The following is a 12,116-nucleotide window of genomic DNA, read 5'->3' on the forward strand; positions in this document are numbered from 1 at the left end:
GGGCACCATATTCCCCATATAGTGCAGTGCTTTTGACCAGAGCCCAGTGGGCACTGTATTCCCTAAATAGTGCAGTGCTTTTGACCAGAGCCCAGTGGGCACCATATTCCCCATATAGTGCAGTGCTTTTGACCAGAGCCCAGTGGACTCAGCCTCTGGTGTGTATAATACTGCTAGCTGTTGTTGAACCTATTACTAAGGCATATGGCATCTCCATTGTCTTGATACATAACCTTGCCTAACGAGGGCTCAACCCACATCCTGCTATTTCTCAATGCTGTCCCAGTGTGCCTAGGATTTCCACATCTCTTTATGACATCACAGTGTACTGGCTGTGCATTCTGTCTTGTACAGTCGTGGCCAAACGTTTTGAGAATGACACAAATATTAATTTCCACAACGTTTGCTGCTTCAGAGTCTTTAGATATTTCTGTCAGATGTTACTATGGAATATTGACGTATAACTACAAGCTTTTCATAAGTGTCAAAGACTTTTATTGACAATTACATGAAGTTGATGCAAAGAGTCAATATTTGCAGTGTTGACACTTCTTTTTCAAGACCTCTGCAATCCGCCCTGGCATGCTGTCAATTAACTTCTGGGCCACATCCTGACTGATGGCAGCACATTCTTGCATAATCAATGCTTGGAGTTTGTCAGAATTTGTGGGTTTTTGTTTGTCCACCCGCCTCTTGAGGATTGACCACAAGTTCTCAGTGGGATTAATGTCTGGGTTCCTGGCCATGGACCCAAAATATTGATGTTTTGTTCTCCGAGCCACTTAGTTATCACTTTTGCCTTATGGCAAGGTGCTCCATCATGCTGGAAAAGGCATTGTTCATCACCAAACTGTTCCTGGATATTTGGGAGAAGTTGCTCTCGGAGGATGTGTTGGTACCATTCTTTATTCATGGCTGTGTTCTTAGGCAAAATTGTGAGTGAGCCCACTCCCTTGGCTGAGATGCAACCCCACACATGAATGGTCTCAGGATGCTTTACTGTTGGCATGACACAGGACTGATGGTAGCGCTCACCTTGTCTTCTCCGGACAAGCTTTTTTCCGGATGCTCCAAACAATCGGAAAGAGGATTCATCAGAGAAAATGACTTTACCCAAGTCCTCAGCAGTCCAATCCCTGTACCTTGTGCAGAATATCAGTCTGTCCCTGATGTTTTTCCTGGAGAGAAGTGGCTTCTTTGCTGCCCTTCTTGACACCAGGCCATCCTCCAAAAGTCTTCTCCTCAGTGTGCGTGCAGATGCACTCACACCTGCCTGCTGCCATTCCTGAGCAACCAGTACGGTGGTGCCCCGATCCCGCAGCTGAATCAACTTTAGGAGACGGTCCTGGCGCTTGCTGGACTTTCTTGGGCCCTGAAGCCTTCTTCACAACAATTCAACCGCTCTCCTTGAAGTTCTTGATGATCCGATAAATGGTTGATTTAGGTGCAATCTTACTGGCAGCAATATCCTTGCCTGTGATGCCCTTTCTGTGCAAAGCAATGATGACGGCACGTGTTTCCTTGCAGTTAACCATGATTGACAGAGAAAGAGCAATGATTCCAAGCACCACCCTCCTTTTGAAGCTTCCAGTCTGTTATTCAAACTCAATCAGCATGACAGAGTGATCTCCAGCCTTGTCCTCGTCAACACTCACACCTGTGTTAACGAGAGAATCACTGACATGATGTCAGCTGGTCCTTTTGTGGCAGGTGCTGAAATGCAGTGGAAATCCTTTTTTGGCATTCAGTTCATTTGCATGGCAAAGAGGGACTTTGCCATTAATTGCAATTAATCTGATCTCTCATCATAACATTCTGGAGTATTTGCAAATTTCCATCATACAAACTGAGGCAGCAGACTTTGTGAAAATTAGTATTTGTGTCATTCTCAAAATGTATTCTATGTATTGCCATTAGCCTGGTCCCAAATCTTTGTCTCCTTCTGTAGCCTGGTCCCAGGCCTGTTGTCTCCTTCTGTAGCCTGGTCTCAGATCTGTAAGTGCTCTTGTCAACTCCATTGCTCATTGTCAAGCCTAACCTTTTGGTATGACAGTGAGCGACAAGGAGTTGGCATGATGGTACAGACTGATGCTCAGGCTAGATTTCCATGTCATCAAAACACCAACCATTAATATGTGGTTCACAGACAGCCTGTCAAAACAACAATCATCAATGTGTTGTTGGTTCACAGACAGTCTGCAGGACAGCCAGCAGATCCCAGAGGACCTCGCTCTCCGATTGGTCCATCTCCAAGGGGCTGTCATCAGTGGCAGCAAGGTAAAGCACTCCTACTGTACCTCTCTTCAGAAGTGTGTGTGTGTGTGTGTGTGTGTGTGTGTGTGTGTGTGTGTGTGTGTGTGTGTGTGTGTGTGTGTGTGTGTGTTAACTCGTATGTACGGTATCTATGCATTCCAGAAGAACGGCCTGCTCTCCATCACCCTGCAGTCTGTGGAGGACCTTCTTTCTGTACTCCGAGCCTGGTGCCTCCGGACCTCCTCCAACCCCAAGGACCCCATGCTGCTACGGCTGACCCTGCAGTGCCTGACTGCAATGGTGCATACCCTCCACTCCAGTAGTCCTGCAGAGCGCCGGCTGGAGATCAGGACCGTGTTGGATGGCTACTTCCAGGTAGTAGCAACAGCAGTAGGAGGAGCAGCAGCAGGGATAGTAGTAGTAGTAGTGGTAGGAGTAACAGCTGTAGGAGAAGTAGTAGTAGAGGTATCAGCAGTGGCTGTAGTAGTAGTAGCAGCAGTAGTAGTAGTAGTAGTAGTAGTAGCAGTAGTAGTAGTAGTAGTAGTAGTAGTAGTAGTAGTAGTAGCAGCAGTGGCTGTAGCAACAGTGGCTGTAGTAGCTGTAGTAGTAGTAGTAGTAGTAGAAGTGGTATCAGCAGTGGCTGTAGTAGTAGTAGCAGCAGCAGCAGTGGCTGTAGTAGTAGCAGCAGCAGTGGCTGTAGTAGTAGTAGTAGTAGCAGTGGCTGTAGTAGTAGTAGTAGTAGCAGTGGCTGTAGTAGTAGTAGTAGTAGCAGCAGCAGTGGCTGTAGTAGTAGCAGTGGCTGTAGCAGTGGCTGTAGTAGTAGTAGCAGCAGTGGCTGTAGTAGTAGTAGTAGTAGCAGTGGCTGTAGCAGTGGCTGTAGTAGTAGCAGTGGCTGTAGTAGTAGTAGCAGCAGTAGCAACAGCAGTGGCTGTAGTAGTAGTAGTAGTAGTAGCAGCAGCAGCAGTGGCTGTAGTAGTAGTAGCAGTAGCAGCAGTGGCTGTAGTAGTAGTAGTAGTAGTAGTAGCAGCAGTGGCTGTAGTAGTAGTAGTAGTAGTAGTAGCAGCAGTGGCTGTAGTAGTGTAGTAGTAGTAGTAGCAGCAGTGGCTGTAGTAGTAGTAGTAGTAGCAGCAGTGGCTGTAGTAGTAGTAGTAGTAGTAGTAGTAGTAGTAGTAGTAGTAGCAGCAGTGGCTGTAGTAGCAGCAGTGGCTGTAGTAGTAGTAGTAGTAGTAGTAGTAGTAGTAGTAGTAGTAGTAGTAGTAGTAGTAGTAGTAGTAGTAGTAGTAGTAGCAGTAGCAGCAGTAGTAGCAGCAGCAGCAGTAGTAGCAGCAGCTGTAGTAGCAGCAGCAGCAGCGGCTGTAGTAGCAGCAGCAGCAGTGGCTGTAGTAGCAGCAGCAGCAGTGGCTGTAGTAGCAGCAGCAGCAGTGGCTGTAGTAGCAGCAGCAGCAGTGGCTGTAGTAGCAGTAGCAGCAGTGGCTGTAGTAGCAGCAGCAGTGGCTGTAGTAGTAGCAGCAGCAGTGGCTGTAGTAGTAGTAGTAGTAGTAGTAGTAGCAGCAGTGGCTGTAGTAGTAGTAGCAGTAGCAGCAGCAGCAGTGGCTGTAGTAGCAGCAGCAGTGGCTGTAGTAGTAGTAGTAGTAGTAGTAGTAGCAGCAGTGGCTGTAGTAGTAGTAGTAGCAGTAGCAGCAGCAGCAGTGGCAGTAGTTGTAGTAGTAGCAGCAGTGGCTGTAGTAGTAGTAGTAGCAGTAGCAGTGGCTGTAGTAGTAGTAGTAGTAGTAGTAGTAGTAGTAGTAGTAGTAGTAGTAGTAGTAGTAGTAGTAGTAGTAGTAGTAGCAGCAGTGGCTGTAGTAGTAGTAGCAGTAGCAGCAGCAGCAGTGGCAGTAGCAGCAGCAGCAGTGGCTGTAGTAGCAGCAGCAGCAGTGGTAGTAGTAGTAGTAGTAGCAGTAGCAGCAGCAGCAGTGGCAGTAGTAGTAGTAGTAGTAGTAGCAGTAGCAGCAGTGGCTGTAGTAGCAGCAGCAGTGGCTGTAGTAGCTTGATCTTGGTGGGACAGCTGTAAGTGTCTGATCCTTTCTATCAATTGAAGCTTGGTCTGGTGGAGGGTAGGAGTGTGGTTAGCAGGGCATTAGTGTTGGAGTTAATGGAGGCATGCAACTGTTTCTGATACTTCCAGGTCCTGAACTGGAACCGGCCTCCAGGGTTAGGGAACGAGCAGGAGGACGGGCAGAACTGGGAGGAACACCTCATCACTCTCCAGAGTCACATGCTGAGTAAGAGGCCTCATCATCCAAAATACACTCCCCAAATATTAGTCTGGTCCCACTAATGTTTGTGCCATCATGCCCCATATGGAAAACAACCATGAAAAACAAATAACAATCTTCTATGACAGAAGAAGATTATTAGTACAGAAATCTAATAAGTAACTGGTAAGATTTAGTATGTTTTGTCTTATACACTATATGGACAAAAGTATGTATGGACACCCCTTCCAATTAGTGGATTAAGCTATTTCAGCCACAAACCCAGATTCGCTGACAGCCATGCGATCTCCATAGACAAACATCTATTTACAGTTATTGTATGCTGTAGCATTACGTTTTCCTTTCACTGGAACTAGCCTGAACCATGAATGACTCAGACCATTGTTCCTCCTCCACCAAACTTTACAGTTGGCTGTGTGCATTCGGGCAGGTAGGGTTCTCCTGGAATCTGACAAACCGATTGACAAATCTGGGACTGCCAGATGGTGAAGAGTGATTCATCGCTCCAGAGAACGTTTTTTTCACTGCTCCAGAGTCCAATGGTGGCGAGCTTTACACCACTCCAGCCCACGCTTGGCATTGCACATGGTGATCTTAGGCTTGGGTGCGGCTGCTCGGCCATGGAAACCCATTTCATGAAGCTCCCAATGAACAGTTTTTTAGCTGATTTTGCTTCCAGAGGCAGTTTGGAACTCGGTAGTGTTGCAACCGAGGACAGACGATTTTTACACGCTGTGCGCTTCAGCACTCGGTGGTCCCGTGCTGTGAGCTGTAGTGAAAATGTCCTGTATTTACCAAATCATGAGACCAAACCACCACACAAGTCAGAGTTATCATAAAGTCCATCTTTAATTATTATGAGCTCCATCACAACCCTGTGACTCTCAGATCAATTCAGTGTCTATAAATGAATTCTCTGAGAGTGCTTATGCAACTGAGATCCTTTATAGCAAAGACACACATAGCCAGACAGCATTGGCTATAAATTATCATTCAGCTTTGTCTCCTAAACTATGTTCTTATCTTGCTCTTGGTACCATTCAGGACCATAAAACAAAACCTCATCAACAGGCATATATCAAATACACCCCTCCTGGACAAGATCAGAGACACAGTGACTGGCACACAGACTTTGTGGAGCCAAGAGATAATTGGTTCCCCTTCAATCATCCCTTCACATGGTTTAAAAGATATGTTTACATATGAAGACAAGCTTGACCTCTCCCTCTCTGCGGCCCAAGTAACTGACCCCAGGACAGAGAAAGGATAACTGCAAATGGTCACCACGATAGTACAACAAGATACTTCTCATTTAGAATGTAACTCACAAGCATATAATGAAAATAAAACATCTCATCTATGTTACCCAACTATTCTGATTAATCCCCAACAGAGCTTATGTGTCATACCATTTCATGGCTGAGCCGTTGTTGCTCCTAAACATTTGCACTTCACAATAACAGCACTTCTATTGGACCGGTGCAGCACTAGCAGGGCAGGGCAGACATTAGCACTTCTATTGGACCGGGGCAGCACTAGCAGGGCAGACATTAGCACTTCTATTGGACCGGGGCAGCACTAGCAGGGCAGACATTTGCACTTCTATTGGACCAGGGCAAACATTTGCTATTGGAGCACTAGCAGGGCAGACATTGGCACTTCTATTGGACCGGGGCAGCACTAGCAGGGCAAACATTTGCACTTCTATTAGCAGGGCAGACCCGGGCAGCACTAGCAGGGCAGACATTGGCTAGCAGGGCAGACATTTGCACTTCTATTGGACCGGGGCAGCACTAGCAGGGCAGACATAAGCACTTCTATTGGAGCCGGGGCAGCACTAGCAGGGCAGACATTAGCACTTCTATTGGACTTCTATTGGACCGGGGCAGCACTAGCAGGGCAGACATTTGCACTTCTATTGGACCGGGGCAGCACTAGCAGGGCAGACATTTGCACTTCTATTGGACCAGGGCAGCACTAGCAGGGCAGACATTAGCACTTCTATTGGACCGGGGCAGCACTAGCAGGGGACAGACATTTTGCACTTCTATTGGACCGGGGAAGCACTAGCAGGGCAGACATTTGCACTAGCAGGGCAGACATTTTCTATTGGATTAGCAGGGCAGACAGCACTATTGGAGCACTAGGGCAGACATTAGCACTTCTATTGGACCGGGGCAGCACTAGCAGGGCAGACATTTGCACTTCTATTGGACCAGGGGCAGCACTAGCAGGGCAGACATTTGCACTTCTATTGGAGCACTAGCAGGGCAGACATTAGCACTTCTATTGGACCAGGGCAGGGCAGCACTAGCAGGGCAGACATTTGCACTTCTATTGGAGCACTATTGGAGCACTAGCAGGGGAGCACTAGCAGGGCAGACATTTAGCACTTCTATTGACATTAGCACTATTGGACGGGGCAGCACTAGCAGGGCAGACATTTGCACTTCTATTAAACCGGGGCAGCACTAGCAGGGCAGACATTTGCACTTCTATTGGAGCACTAGCAGGGCAGACATTAGCACTTCTATTGGACCGGGGCAGCACTAGCAGGGCAGACATTGGCACTTCTATTGGACCGGGGCAGCACTAGCAGGGCAGACATTGGCACTTCTATTGGACCGGGGGACTAGCAGGGCAGGCACTTCTATTGGACCAGGGCAGCACTAGCAGGGCAGACATTTGCACTTCTATTGGAGCACTAGCAGGGCAGACATTAGCACTTCTATTGGACCGGGGCAGCACTAGCAGGGCAGACATTGGCACTTCTATTGGACCGGGGCAGCACTAGCAGGGCAGACATTGGCACTTCTATTGGACCGGGGCAGCACTAGCAGGGCAGACATTAGCACTTCTATTGGACCAGCAGGGCAGACATTAGTTGGAAAGGTGGCATTCTATGACAGTGCCACGTTGAAAGTAACTGAGCTCTTCAATAAGGCCATTCTACTGGCAGAATGACAGAGGTTTACCTTGTCAGCTCAGAGATTCGATCTTGCAACCTTTCGGTTACTAGTCCAATGCTCTAACCACTAGGCTACCTGCCGTCTATGGAGATTGCATGGCTGTGTGCTCAATGTTATTCACCTGTCACCAACAGGTGGGGCTGAAATAGCCAAATCCACTGATTTGAAGGGGTGTCCACATATTTTTGTATAATATAGGGTATATCCTTACATTTACATTTACATTTAAGTCATTTGGCAGACGCTCTTATCCAGAGCGACTTACAAATTGGTGAATTCACCTTATGACATCCCTTATGACATAAACAATTCATTATATGATTGTGATGAATTTCCTACATAGATAGGAATTATAAGACTGAACTATGAATATTATAAGAAAGTGTATGTTCTGACAATGTAACCTCTTCAAAAAGAAATGCTTTCCTTATAGTTTTTTTTCTTCGTGGTATCCAATTGTTAGTAGTTACTATCTTGTGTCATCGCTACAACTCCCGTACGGACTTGGGAGAGACAAAGGTTGAGAGCCATGCGTCCTCCGAAACACAACCCAACCAAGTCGCACTGCTTCTTAACACAGCGCGCATCCAACCCGGAAGCCAGCCGCACCAATGTGTCGGAGGAAACACTGTACACCTGGTCAGCGGGCACTGCCCCCGGCCCGCCACAGTAGTCGCTAGTGCGCGATGAGACAAGGATATCCCTACCGGCCAAACCCTCCCTAACCCGGACGACGCTGGGCCAATTGTGCGTTGCCCCACAGACCTCCCGGTCTCGGCCGGCTGCGACAGAGCCTGGGCTCGAACCCAGAGTCTCTGGTGGCACAGCTTTGATATTTGTCACTGACTACTACCAATGTGCTGTCATGAGAATGATTGTTGAGGGATCGCCACTTAATAACAAAATAGATTCACTGCTGTTACTGAGTCATTCATCCTCTTCCTCTCCTTATTCTTTCCCTCTTTCTCCCCCTCCCCTCATCTCTTCCTCCTCTCCTCCCCTCCTCTCTTCCTCATCCTCCTCTTCCTCTCCTCCTCTACCCCTCTCCTCCTCTTTTCCTTTCCTCTTCCTCCTCTCCGCCTCTCCTCTCTTCCTCATCCTCCTCTTCCTCTCCTCCTCTACCCCTCTCCTCATCTTCCTCTCCTCTTCTTTTCCTTTCCTCTTCCTCCTCTCCTCCTCTCCTCCCCTCCTCATCTTCCTCTCCTCCTCTTTTCCTTTCCTCTTCCTCCTCTCCTCCCCTCCTCATCTTCCTCTCCTCCTCTACCCCTCTCTTCCTCATCCTCCTCTCCTCCCCTCCTCATCTTCCTCTCCTCCTCTACCCCTCTCCTCCTCTCTTCCTCTTCCTCCTCTACCCCTCTCCTCCTCTCCTCATCTTCCTCTCCTCCTCTCGTCCTTTCCCTCTTCCTCCTCTCCTCCCCTCCTCATCTTCCTCTCCTCCTCTCTTCCTCATCCTCCTCTCCTCCCCTCCTCATCTTCCTCTCCTCCTCTACCCCTCTCTTCCTCTTCCTCCTCCCCTCCTCTCCTCCTCTCTTCCTCTTCCTCCTCTCCTCCTCCTGCTCGCGGTGGATTTTTCTTCTTTCTTCAGTAAGTCTCATGTTGCAGGACGTCAGACAGTGGTATGCAAGGTATTGAAATGTGAATGTGAGACCTCCGAAGGCTGAGCTGACATGTTCCCCCTTACGTTTTTAATATAATACATGCAGCATATCTGTTGTGTCTCAATGTTAACCACCCACATCAGCTGATGTGACATCTGCTGGTGTAAAAGGGCTTTATAAATACATTTGATTGATTGAGATGTTACAAGAATCTTCTATGAATCTTGGATGCGTGTTTGCTGCAATATGTATTACTTCCAGGTAGAACATACAGGAATCTTGTCTTCTATATCTGTTCCATATGGGGCCAACTTCATTGCTGTCCTTCTCAAGCCAAACATGGCATGATAATGAGTGACAGGGAGTTGGCATGATAGCACCAACAGACTGGCCCTCAGACTGGCCCTCAGACTGGCCCTCAGACTGGCCCTCAGACTGGCCCTCAGACTGGCCCTCAGACTGGCCCTCAGACTGGCCCGCAGACTGGCCCTCAGACTGTCTGACAGTCAAAACATGAGACATCGCTCTTCTATATGAAGGTTTATCTCTGAAGGCCAGTTATTTATTATTGTTGTAAATGTGACAAGTTATTTATGGTGTTGTTGATGATGAGTCGTATTGTCCTCAACAGCTTCGGTTCCTGAGATCCTGCAGTGTTCAGACAGACCGGTGCTGCAGGCCATCTTCCTCAACAACAACTGCTTCGAACACATCCTCCGACTCATCCAGAACAGCAAGGTCTGTTCTTTCTTTCTCTCTTTCTTTCTCTCTTTCTTTCTCTCTTTCTTTCTCTCTTTCTCTCTTTCTTTCTCTCTTTCTGTCTGTCTGTCTGTCTGTCTGTCTGTCTGTCTGTCTGTCTGTCTGTCTGTCTGTCTGTCTGTCTGTCTGTCTGTCTGTCTGATGTCAGTGGTTATCAAAGGTGTGTCCTTCCTGCAGCAGGTGCTGCCACAGTGGAGAGCCAAACATGGTCCTCTCTGAGTTGACATTGTCTCTGTCTGTCTGTCCGTTTGTGTGTCCTGTCCTGTAGCTCTATCACAGTAAAAGGTGTAGGTCGGAGCGTGAGGGGGTGTGTGACCTCACCACACGTTTGCTCACGGACACAGAGGTGGAAGTAGACCAGGTACTTTCCCTCCATGATCATGTTGAAATAGGTCTGACTGTCAGCAGAAAACTCAGCCTCTTCTCTCTCTCTCTCCTCCTCTCTTTATCTCTCTCTGTCTTGCCCTCTCTTTCACACACTCTTTCATTCTCTCATGCTCTCTCCTCTCCCTCCTCTCCTCCCTTCTCACCTCCCCCACCCACCTCAGTCTATAGCTACATAGTATAATTGCACTACCGGCATAATCTACAAATGAGTGCGACTGGCCAGACTTCCTGGTAAAGAGGCATCCTGTTTAAAGAGCTCAGAGAGATGGAGGGTAGGATGATCTGTGTACGAGACTAGTAGCTCTCTCTCTTCTATTTTGTTGTTGACCCTTAGTTTGTTTTTCCACAGAACTCAGTCAAGTATACAGCCCCCTCTCCACCCCCCAAATCTAAATACATTAATTCTCACAGAGGGATCCAGGAACAAAACACTGAGGGATTTAAAAAAAATCTTAAACTAACTGACATTCACCCTGCAGAAACAAAACGGCCACTATAGAGAACATTCTCTAAGATGGTCCACATACGGTTTCCAGATTCTGTCAAAAATGTTTTAGAATATAACGAGTGTAATGGTGTGTAGCTGGATAGTTCAGTCGTCCAGTGTGTTATTGCGGGTGGATACGAGCCTCTCTCTCTTCTTACACAATATATTCTCTAATAGAGGCTGAGTGTCCTGCTGTCATCAGTAGGTCAGAGTGTGTGTGTGCGTGTGTGTGTGTGTGTGTGTGTGATCATCTCTCCAAGCATGTATCACCTCACTGTCTCAAGGCCCCTGTTGGGATCGTCCTCCTGCATGTCTGCTGGTTTGGTATCTTTCACAATGTCTTGTGGTGGTGGCAGCAGTGGCTCTGTGTCCTATGCAGTGCTCGGTTAATGTGTAACAATGGGTTTTACTTGTGTGTCACATTCTTTTTTGTGGCAGAAGACTTTTACAATCTTATTAGTTGTGTGATGGTTTGGGTTCTGCATGTCAACACCTGTCATTGATTGACCCAGTTGTTATGGTAACTTCTGTCTTTTCCCTGTGTGTGTTTTCATGTATATATGTCCCCTTGAGTTGGTGTGGGGTGTCACCTGTACAATACTGTATGTTAAGTCTGCGGTGTCACATCTTATTATGTCCCCCTGACTGTGTAGGTTTTGGAGAAAGGTTCCGACTGCATTACAGTCCATGCCCTCGGAGTCCTCACATCCATCATGAGTAACTCCCCTTCTGCCAAGGTAAGGATTTGTACAGCTAGTGTGGCCCGCTGGGTATTGAACCATTGTCATCCAGACTACATCAGCTCTCCCAGTTGAAGCTTAGGCAGTCTTTCAGGGAGATTACACAGTCTTCAGGTCTTAGGCAAGGCTCTTCATCACACAATCATAGTTCTAGTACCATCTTCCTCTGTCTGACACACACACACACACACACACACACACACACGTTATCAGAACAGAAAAAGAGCCGGATAAGGCTTGACACTGTTTTCATTCTTGTTTAGACAGTCTCATTATCCTCCTGTCTGTTGTGTGGCTCTTTGCCAGGGAGGAAGTTCTTTCATTCTTTCTCTGTCCCAACCTATTCCCTGTATAGTGCACTGCTTTTGACCAGGGCCCATAGGGTTCTATATAGAGAATAGGTTGCCGTTTGGGAGGCAACCTGTGTCTCTGTACATTACCAGCCTGTCTATATTTATATCTCTGTACATTACCAGCATGTCTATATTTTTGTCTCTGTACATTACCGGCCTGTCTTTATTTTTGTCTCTGTACATTACCGGCCTGTCTTTATTTTTGTCTCTGTACATTACCGGCCTGTCTATATTTGTGTCTCTGTACATTACCAGCCTGTCTATATTTATATCTCTGTACATTACCGGCCTGTCTATATTTGTGTCTCTGTACAT

The 12,116-nt window shown here is 47.4% G+C and overlaps 1 protein-coding gene across 1 annotated transcript in view; it reads left to right on the forward strand.

Moving 5' to 3' along the window:
- LOC135519807 (neurobeachin-like protein 2) overlaps window positions 1-12,116 on the forward strand; it is a 190,046-nt gene that overhangs the window by 35,044 nt on the left and 142,886 nt on the right. Inside the window, 6 exon segments of the mRNA XM_064945020.1 lie at window positions 2,192-2,277; window positions 2,416-2,628; window positions 4,418-4,514; window positions 9,707-9,813; window positions 10,103-10,195; window positions 11,362-11,445. Of these exon segments, the coding sequence (XP_064801092.1) occupies window positions 2,192-2,277; window positions 2,416-2,628; window positions 4,418-4,514; window positions 9,707-9,813; window positions 10,103-10,195; window positions 11,362-11,445 (680 nt within the window).

Source organism: Oncorhynchus masou, chromosome 29, assembly GCF_036934945.1.
Source record: "Oncorhynchus masou masou isolate Uvic2021 chromosome 29, UVic_Omas_1.1, whole genome shotgun sequence".
Lineage (NCBI taxonomy): Eukaryota > Metazoa > Chordata > Actinopteri > Salmoniformes > Salmonidae > Oncorhynchus > Oncorhynchus masou.